This window comes from Sinocyclocheilus rhinocerous, unplaced genomic scaffold (genome assembly GCF_001515625.1).
Source record: "Sinocyclocheilus rhinocerous isolate Xijiao unplaced genomic scaffold, SAMN03320098_v1.1 scaffold4043, whole genome shotgun sequence".
Classification (NCBI taxonomy): Eukaryota; Metazoa; Chordata; class Actinopteri; order Cypriniformes; family Cyprinidae; genus Sinocyclocheilus; species Sinocyclocheilus rhinocerous.
In genome coordinates this window covers 74,734-85,479 of record NW_015654500.1, presented here as the reverse complement: position 1 = coordinate 85,479, position 10,746 = coordinate 74,734, and the positions used below count along the sequence as shown (strand labels likewise).

Below are 10,746 nucleotides of genomic sequence, written 5' to 3'. Positions count from 1 at the left end.
TATATATATCAGGGCTGTCAAAATTAATGTGTTAATAACGTGTTAACGCAAGTTAATTTTAACAGCATTAATTTTATTAACGCACAATCTCTCTGCGTCCGCTCTGTTCTATTATGTTGCTTCTCTAATTTTACATGCAAGTATATTCGAAATCACAGCACAGCTATTGTCTTTATCTTATGTGTATTATTAACGTCTTGGAAGAGAGAGCTGGTTATGTAGTCTTAATGGGTCGTGTTTCAGTCACTATTTCATATTTATCCCGTTGTCTGACAACAGAAACAGTAAAATATAAAAATTTTCATGTGTCTAATAGACATGAACAAGTTCTTTGAAAACCATCTATGACCTGTGAAACATGTCTAGTCTTCCTGCTCTATGTTGACTATGGTTTCACTAATAATAGACATGCATTTGCATCCTTATTTGTCCATGCCCATGTTGATTAAAGTATTAAAAACTTGAAAAGTATTAATTTAAGGTACATTCAGAACAGATAAAAAATGTGTGATTAAGTTGCGATTAATCACGAGTTAACTCATGACAATCATGCGATTAATCGCGATTAAATATTTTAATCGATTGACAGCCCTAATATATATATATATATCAGTTAGTATAACAAAGTAGCATTTGATACCATCCCTGTACCGCCACAGTACTGTTTTGCAAGTGTCTCTCCTTCAAAGACATGCGCCTACACACACACACACACACACTCACTCAAGTAATAAAGCACTGCTTTCGTATGACTGACAAGTCTAAGTCCCAGACTTGACAGGAAGTGGATGTTCAAGTGTTGACAGCTCACAGGAAATTGATTTCAAGTCGTCAAACTGAAGTTGCAGTCATGTCTCGCAGCCAGAATAATCCACAGAGCAACACAAACACTTATTTAAAGGCTTTTTAAAGTATGTGGAATCCCAATACATCCATATAACTGAAAATTACAAAATCCTAAGTACTTTGTTATTAACTTATAGTCACACAGGATTAAAGAAAGAGTTTTGTTTTTTGTTTTTCAGGTAATAAACAATTTAATGTTCTGAAGAAATGTTGTCGGGAAAATGTTTTATCTTGCATGAAATATTTTTTTTTTAAATACATTAAAAATATAAAATGCATAAATTAAAATAATTTATGCAATAAATAAAGTAAAATACAAAAATGATAAAATGATCTAAATATTTTATGCATCGCATTAAATAAAATAAAATAAAAAATATGTAAAATAAAATATAAAATAAAGATATTTTAAAATATATAAATAAAATATTTCATGCATTGCATAAAATGTTGAAATAAAACACTTTTTTTTTTCTTTTCCAGCAGAGGAGCCTTTTCTTATTCTAGCTGACCATCACGAAATCCGAAAGATCAGTTTAGATGGATCAAACTACACACTTCTGAAACAGGTATGATGGATAAAGCTCTCTAAAATGTACAATTTTATTTATACAGTTGTTAAAAATCTCTTTTTATAACCATTATTGTACTTGTTGTGCTCTCAGATGCCATCGTGTTTAGCTCAAACTCATTAGTGTGTTTCCTCCATATTCCCTTGTAATTTCCTACTTATTTCTTTCATAAAAATACACATTCTCACAGCATATGGAGCATAATTCAGACACAACATCCAAAAGCACAGAGGGAAGTGCGGTATCAACAGCCACCTGTGATGCTTTCTAGAAATTCACAAGCTCAACTTGAGCCTGAAACAGCTTTTTAGACACTTGATTGACGTGAATATCGACGCCCGGGAATATTTGCAAACGGAAAAGGTCATATTGTGAGTAGAATCACAAGTATTTCCCACTTAGTATGGAAAATGATGATGAAAAAGTGTAAGTTATGGCTCCTTTAATCATTCTTACCCAGTAAATGTATCATTATAGTAGTCGTTATTAATGAAAACGTCAGTTATGGTCTTTAAATCTGTATGAAACTGCTTGTCAGTGCAAAAGGAACCATGACCGATTTGGCTCTGAAGGGACCGTTGGATGAGAAAGTCTCTCATGGCCCTCGTGTGAAGAGATTGAGCGGCTTGCCATCGAAGGAGCAGTTAAAAACGCACACTTGGGTTGATTCATCAGTCATGAACTCCATCAGTTTGATTTAAAAGGTCTGGTCCAGCAAATTAGATCTGAACGCGGCGGGGGGTTTGAGTTGGATTGACACTAGCAGGCCCAGCGGACGCAGAATAAACAGAATGCGCCTGAATGGAAGTGACCTCAAGGTACATTTGCGAGTGTGTGTGTGTGTGTGTTTACGTTGAATTACTCTTGAAATCACCCAGAATTGCCCAGACTGACATATGCAAATACCCTCTGCCCCTGGGTAAATTTGATTCACGTCACCTCTGTACAGGGGCAATTTTTATTGCGTAATTGATGGATTCCAATGGGGGTAAAGCAGACATATTTACATCACTCCAACAAATAAATAAAAGCTTATATTTTTCTGAGAATAAATGGTATGAAATGAGCCAGGGTTGGAATGATAGACAGGGCAATGTGTTTGTGTGAGGCTGTCTGTCTTCATACTCCTCTCCATCAATGCCCTTGTGTATATTACTCAGGGCGGAAAACGGGCATAGTGTGCCAGCCTTGCCCTGCTGGGCCGCCAGAGCTCGTTATGTTTAATATCGAGCCATAATGGCTCATTAAGCTTGATTGAACTCTGGATCTTCAACTGATTTATGATAGTGTGCTATAGTACAGAGAGAGAAAGAGAAGGAGAGGTAGAGCGTCTGTAAAGGCAACGAAGAAGTGATAAAGTCAACCTAAATGTTGAACTTAAACGCAAAATGAAGTCACACCAAGATAATGGGACTTTTTTATAGGACGTCAATGGAAAGATGATAAATAAATAGAACAAAAGGAGTGAAAATCAAAGAGTAAGAGAATTTTGCATTGCAAGGTAAACATGCTCTTGGTAAATGCTTTGAATGTATACAAATGAGCCAGACGTCAAGAGAGACGTCTAGAGATTTGAAATGTGTCGGTTTGATTTTATCATAAATTCACAGGCGTTGAAACTTACAAACATTCAATGCAATGTGCCTGTCATGTTACATAAAAATACTGTATTAGCAGTACCAGTTGCGACCACTGGGGGCAATCTTATTTTGTCTGCCAAAAAAAGTACTCCTTGCCTCTGTTTTTTCACAAGATCTTTTCAACGAAATCACTCTTCCTTTTCATGTTAATTAAACTTAAATGTTATGTAAATTACCAGGAAAGGAAAAGGCAAAATTAAGCAACACAAAGATAACAGAGGTTTTTTTTTTTTTCGTAGGACATTGATGGAAAGGAGATGATAAATAGATAGAATGAAAGTTTCAGAGAGTGAGAGAATTTTGCAATGCAAGGTAAAAATACTCTTGGTAATCACTTTGAATGACTGTAAATGAGACATTCTTCCGGGATGTCTGGAGAGATTTGAAATGTTTCGGTTTGATTTTATCATAAATTCACAGGCGTTGAAACTTTACAAACGATCAATGCAGTATGTATGTGACATTGTGTGAAAAGTCCGGCAATCTGGAAATGCAAAAAAAAAAAACCACTTATTTTGACTGCCCCAAAAAATGTACGTCCTGCCAAAGATTCTTCAAGAGATCAGTTTGATCTCAGCATTGTGAGAATTGTAGGTCTCTGACGTTCTTTTCAACACAATCACACCTTAAATGTAATGCAAACTATCTAAATTATTGGTAATTGTTTGGGCTTGTTTGCATCGTTACCTCATTTGCATACAATGTTTTTTGTAAAATAAGTTGCACCAGGTCGAAATTACATTATTGTGAAAAAAAACAACAACTTAATTTGATTACATTCAAAAAATAATGTAAAATACCTATAAATAAAAAAAAACATTTCCGAACATTATAAAAAAATATAAGCGTATTTTAGATACGTTTTTAGAAAACACTTGGGGACTTGGGGTCACATACTTCTCTCATTCGACAAAAATCCAAATGTGTGCGCTTTTTTTTGCATGCATTATAGAACTTGACTTAATTGACTTAGTAATTGAATTTGCCATGTTTTGTTGGTGTTGTTTTGCTTACCTGGTTCATATTTTTGTGCACTTTCACCCTGTGGTGTATCTCCACCCTGTGATTCTGTACCATTTACCTGAAGATGTTAGTTTCCCTGATGAGCACAGCATCTAGAAAACCTGTGAAGATGTCGAAATTCATCACGGCTAGGCTAGTTTTAATTAGCGCTGATGGTAAGACCCAGTCTGAGGCAAAATGTCTTTAATGTTCATCTCTAATGTTCATCAGCTTGCAGAATGTTACTCTTACTCTTAAAGCGCTAGGCAGGGGGCACCAGCAACCAAGAGCGAAAATGATTAAAAGCGCTGGATTATCTGCCAGCTGGGAAGAGTATTGTTTATGCCAAACAGGCAGTTTCTGTGATCAGTATGAGCAGTGAAATGTTGTGAAGTGCCTTTTTTTGTAAAACTACTTCCTTTGGGAACTTTTCTTGCCATTTTTGGGGAGTTTGAAGTGCCGTTAATGAGCAGTTATGTAGCCCGCTGATAATTAGCAATAATGTACAAGTCTAGCTCAGCGGTTCTCAAATGGATTGCTTTTAGGACCCCAATTTTTCATTTACAGTCAAGAGTTTTTAGTTTGCTAAAATAACTTTAGTTTTAATTTGTTTGTGGGAGCAGGCGGTAATGGTCAGAAATTGGGAGCGGGATTAAGAAAACAGACCTGTGCAGGGCTTTAATACAAAAGTACACAATGAATGGCGAATCCCAGACATTTTGAGTGATTTCGAAATCCCGGCTGGACGCATTTTTTTAGGTCCTAAATAAGGACATGTCTGGGAAAAAGAGGACGTATAGTCACCCTACTTACACATCTATATAGGTTATCATAGCTTTGAATTTTTTTATTTTATTTGAAGAAACAAAGCCCCTTCACTCACTTCTACTTTTATCCTACATTTACAAGTATGTTGTTGTTGTAGTTTGGCTTTTTGTGGTGAAAACTTGCTAATTTACTAGCTAAATGCTATGATGTGAACCTGTAAACCATCAATTAAGAAACAACACATCTAGAGGTTATCATAGTCTTGCATTTTTCATTTTATTTGAAGAAACCAAATCCTCTAACACAAGTCCAACAGTTACAAGTTATTGAATGTTGTTGTTGTTGTTGTTGTTGTTGGTGTAGTTTGACTTTGACTGCACCGAAAGCTTTTGACTTTGACAGCAGTGAAAACTTGATAATTTGCTGACTAAATTAAATAACTATTTTTGTGGACCTGTAAGCCACCAGTTGAGAACTACACATATAAGAGATAATCATAGTCTTGAATTTTTCTTTTTCTTTGAGGAAACAAAGCCCCTTCAATCCCACTTCCATCCTACATTTACAAATTGGCTAATTTTGTTGTAGTTTGACTTTTTGCAGTGTAATTTTCTGTCTGCTATGCTAACCATTTTTGTGGACTTGCAAGCCATCATTTGAGAACTACACATCTAGAAATGATCTTAAAATTGTAATTTTATTTGAGGAAACAAAGCCCCTTCACTCCTAATTGTATCCTACATTTACAAGCTAATTTGCTGGATAAATGCTATGCTAGCCATTTTTGTGGACATACAAACCACTAGTTAAGAAACAAATCGTAGGCTATCATAGGCTTATACAAGCCTTGAATTTTCCAGGTTATTTGAAGAAACAAATCCCCTTCATGTGCAAGTTCATCCTATGTTTACAAGCTGTTGATGTAATTTGACATTTTTGCTGTGAAAACCTGTTAATTTATTTGGCTAATTGCTATACAAACTATTTTTTTGTGGACCTACAAGCCATCAGTTGACAACCACATCTAGAGGTTATTATATTATTAACGTTTTTGTTTTGATAAGGAAACAAAGCCTCCCCCACCCCCATTGTATCTGACAATGTATACAAGTTTGTTAACTGTTGTTTGCTAATGTGCTGGCTAACTGAGCCAGGATTAGGTTTATATGAACACATTTCTGTTTGTTTTGTTTTATACTGTTAAAAATGAACATTTCAATTCCTGTCATGACAATAACTGTTGGCAGAAACAATAAAGACTTACTTTTACTCTACCAGCAAAATACAGTGCACAGCTGCATCTCACCCTCACCATTCTGAACTTTTCTCCTAGGAAGCATTTGTTCCCTACGGTACCGGCTGTGGATAAATCCATGTGAATAACCGGCCAAAAGAGACCAACTGTGCTTGACTGCTGTTTTCTCAGGTAGTTCACAGAACGTCGGTCCCCAGTGCTCTCGCTGTGGACTGGATCGGCAAGAACTTGTACTGGTGTGATGGCGAGAGAAAGACCCTGGAGGTGGCGAAAGCTAATGGACTCTACCCGACCGTACTGCTGAGGACTGGATTGAGGAATCCAACCGCTCTTGCTCTCGATTCTGTCTTGCGTTAGTTCTTTCTTTCTTTCTTGGTTGGTTGTTTTACTCATTTGTTCTCTCATTTGTTTACAGCGGAGTTTAAATGCCAGCCGGGAAGGTTCCAGTGCGGAACGGGTTTGTGTGCCCTCCCTCCCTTCATCTGTGATGGAGAGAACGACTGCGGAGATAACTCCGATGAAGCCAACTGTGGTAATTATAGATTGATGGATAGATAAATGGAGACCAAGCATAATGCAGTATGATGCATCATACAATGATATCCTTGTTTGCATTTGCTTTCAGACTCGTATATCTGCCTGTCTGGCCAGTTTAAGTGCACTCACCGGCAGAAGTGCATCCCTATAAACCTGCGCTGTAATGGACAAGATGACTGTGGAGACGGTGAAGATGAAACCGATTGCCGTAAGAGAGTCTCATTTTTTCTCTCTCTCAGATTTGTCATCAACGACAATGAACGCCATTAGTTTTCATCGTTCCTCAAAGAATCTCAGCAAGAGTTCCTACTGAGCTAGTTTTCCCTTCAGGAGAGGAAAAACAACCAGAAAATGAGAGCGAGAGAGGTCAGAAATAGATTAAATCTCCTTCTTTATGACTTCTGAATGTGTTTATTGGCTCGTGAAGGTCAAACTCAGACAGATTCAACAAAATGTTTGAGAACTTTGAATCGGCTGATGAGAAAAGTGCCAAGCGAGGAGCCTGGTAAATATTGGCCAAAGTTTTGTTTTGTTTTCTCATTCCTCGGCTGCAGACGGAATTGCTCAAGGGGAATTTAGGACACCGAGAGCGAGAAGAAAGAAATGAGAAAAAAGAAAGCGAGGTAGACTTGCTAACCAGGAAGCAAAGAAGCCGTCTTGTGTCACCTTCAGAAATCAGGCTGGAGTAATCATTACTTCGTGCGACAGGGATTTGAATCCTAGTCCAAATGCAAGACTTATTTTAGGTGGTGGTACAGAAGAAGGAGACTGGCAGAAGTTAATGCTCTCGCTCAGATCTGAATCCTCCATTTGAAGCCACAGCAGGGGCCTAATTTCTCACTCCTCCCCAGAGTCGAGTATCTGGCTGGGCTTTGATAAGACGCCCGGTTCTGGTACGCGCTTACGGGAGAACGCAGAAGAGAAGCTGTCTGTCTTCTCTGAGAGAGAATCAGAAAGATAGAAGTAAAAATCGAGGAAAATCATTAACAGCATTGCATGGGACGGAGCCTGGAGGGTCCCCAGAACTCTAAGAGGCCTTTGAGGGGGTCTGACGGCGTCTTGGATCCAGGGGAGCTGAGCTCAGCCCTGGGCACTGATTAGCCAAACAGAGGGAGGGTTTAACAGGGATAATCGCATATGGAGCATGGCATTAGAGGCTGGCTTTAGACCTCCCCCCCCCAAAGGAGGGAGAGCTGTGGGTCAAGATTGCTGCTCCACCGCCGGGAATGTCGAGTCTAGGCTTAGCTTAGCTTAGCGCGCAGCTGTCTGAAAATGAGAAGTTGCGGTTACTCAGACCACCAGGGTACAGTCTTGTTTTACTTGTTTTATCATGAATTAATCATGCTTTAGAGGAAGTATAAAGTGTTGAGAAATGAATCCAGGTGGACCTTAAAAAAGTTCTCCAGGAAAATGTGTTGTATTAACCATAATTTAACCTCAAATTCAAAAGTAAAAGAAACAAAGCAGTATGGTGTATTATGTAGAAAAACTACAAAACTAATTTTTGGGACATTTTCAGCATATTTCGGACACAACCCACTCCCTTAAAAAGACAGACATTATTTAAAATTGAATAATAATAAATTGTAATATCTGTAATATACTGGACTACAGTATACATTATTTACTTAAATTTATATTTAGTTAAGATGAAAATAAATATTCTTCAATATTATTGTATAATAAATAATATATGCATATACTTAGGTGTATGAATATATCCACTACCACCCAAAATTTGGAATCATTACAATTTTTAACATTTTTAAAATAAATAAATAACATTTAAATTTGTATGCTAAACAAAGCAGCATTTACAGTATTTGATCAAAAATACAGTAAAACAGTATCTATCGTTAAATAGTTGCAATTTAGAAGAACTGTTTTCTGTTTTAATATATATTTATATTGTAAATATTAATATATTTAATACAAAAATTAAGTATTTTATATATTAAATATTTTAAAATGCTATTTATTTCTGTGATCAAAGCTGAATTTTCAGTATAATTGCTCGAGTCTTCAGTGTCACATGATCCTTAAGAAATAATTTTAATATGCTGATTTGGTACTTAAGAAATATTTATTCTTCTTATTATCATTTAATATGACTATTTTTTATTACTAGATATTATCATTATTTATCATATTATTTATATTAATTATTGTTATTACTTATTATTATATATATATATATATATATATACACATATATATACAAAAATTATAAAATAAAAGTTAATAGCACCACCAACTTCTCAGGTACAGTTTTATTCTTCCATGAGGGTTTTAGCATTAGTCGCCAAAAAATGTCTCTTTATTCATCTCATTTAAAGCGCCACTGCTACAGCCATCAAAGCAGCGCTTGTGTGCAAATTCACCTCCTTATATACGATCAACTGCAAAACAATCACTGTCGGACCTCAGATCGCCTGCTGCGAGCAGCGTTCCTGTTATTATGCACAATCCATGGCTTCATTTCTTAGGGTTTGTGGGAAGATCAAAGCACAGTTTTCTGCAGTCTGTTACTGATTCTTTATGGTGCTACTCTTTCAAAAAAAGTGTCGCAGCAGAATAAAGCCTCGACAAACTGTTGGATTCCGTAAAGTAGCTCTAAAATCGGATCTAAAACTTCACGAAAAAGTTATTCTGTGGTTTGTCAACTAAACTTCTCAAAGTTTTGATCACATGATCTCCTTCTCTCTACATCTCCAGCCGAGAACACTTGCTCGCCGTCCCAGTTTCAATGCAAGACCACAATGCACTGCATCTCCAAGCTGTGGGTGTGCGACGAGGACCCCGACTGCGCCGACGGATCGGACGAGGCCAACTGCGGTGAGTTGCTCGCCGTCGCCACACATTACCACACGCTCGTCATCACCGTCCATAAATATCCTCATTAAAATTCGGCGTGACAAATTTCAGCTGGTCTAAACTCCTAAAACATTCCATTTGCTTTAATTTTGCACCAACTGTTTGCCCAGAGGACTGACGCAGATGAATAAAAATAGCTTCTGCTCGCTTTCATAACCGACTTCTTGGAGTTCCTACTCTGATCTTGGGGTTTTGTGGATGTGCTAAGAGACGTTTCGCCGGAAACCACTCACCCGAGCGCTAAAGTTTTCTCAGGGAGAGCGTTGTCAGGTTGCAATGTGTTTGCTTTATGAGCAGCTAACCGATTAGTCTTCCCAATTGGGCCCAAAATGGATGATTTAGTGTGCTATAATTATGCAGATTCTGCTTTTTCTGTGTTTTTGCAGAGCAATGTTTTGCGTGTCAAGTAAAGCAGCTGCTTTGGTTTGTAGAGGACGTGTAACTATTCCAGGGGAAGTGATTATTGTTCAGACATTGTTAATTGAGACTTCTCACTTATTTAACTATCAAGTTTGACGTGATGCATGTTGTTGAGCTCATTATTTGATACTTTAATTTTCCCAACCGGGGTGCCGCTCAGGTTTCACTTTCACGTGGTGTGACGCTCTCTGTATTATCCCGCTCTATATGTGTGCGCTCCGCTCAGTCGCTCCACTCGTATACCGTTCATGCGAATTGGAACAGCAAAGTCCACTAAAAAATTGAGCCGACAGGAAACATCGATGTAGTACAGTATTGTTTCTGTCTGCAATAGCCCTACTGTGTTGTAACATGGTGTGGTATATGGGCAACTCTGGTAACACTGCCCTCTCATTCATTGATCTGCTAACCGTTATGTTATGCTCACGTGTTCTGATAACAATAGCTTTCTAGGACTAAACATTATTTGGATAATTGGTAAAAAAAAAAAAAAATTGTTTAATATCTTAATCCTACTGTTAGACCTACCTGAAAAACTAAAAAGCAATCTATTTCATTTGTAGGCCTATCGTGATTTTTTTTTATTTGTGCTATCATTAGTAATTTCTTTATTTGTTCTTATTTTATTACTGACTGCTTACTTGTCATTTTTTATTCAATTCAAAGTTTGAAATCAAGCTATCACGTGCTACTGCACCAAATTTACCCCACTGTAAAATAAAAAAAACACTGAGTGAGCAAAAATGTGTGAGATAGCTAGTTATAATGGTAATTAAATAATGTTTACATATGTATAAAAGCCTACATTAAAATCTGTCATATAAATTAGTCT

The 10,746-nt window shown here is 37.0% G+C and overlaps 1 protein-coding gene across 1 annotated transcript in view; it reads left to right on the top strand.

The window, feature by feature from the left end:
* The window catches only part of LOC107717225 (low-density lipoprotein receptor-related protein 1B-like), a gene marked incomplete at its 3' end in the record, with an annotated part of 268,070 nt that overhangs the window by 186,098 nt on the left and 71,226 nt on the right, over positions 1–10,746 (top strand). The window contains exons 55-59 of the mRNA XM_016523907.1: positions 1,330–1,415; positions 6,255–6,377; positions 6,441–6,615; positions 6,709–6,828; positions 9,336–9,455. Coding sequence (XP_016379393.1) covers positions 1,330–1,415; positions 6,255–6,377; positions 6,441–6,615; positions 6,709–6,828; positions 9,336–9,455 — 624 coding nt within the window. The remainder of the gene's footprint in view (positions 1–1,329; positions 1,416–6,254; positions 6,378–6,440; positions 6,616–6,708; positions 6,829–9,335; positions 9,456–10,746) is intronic.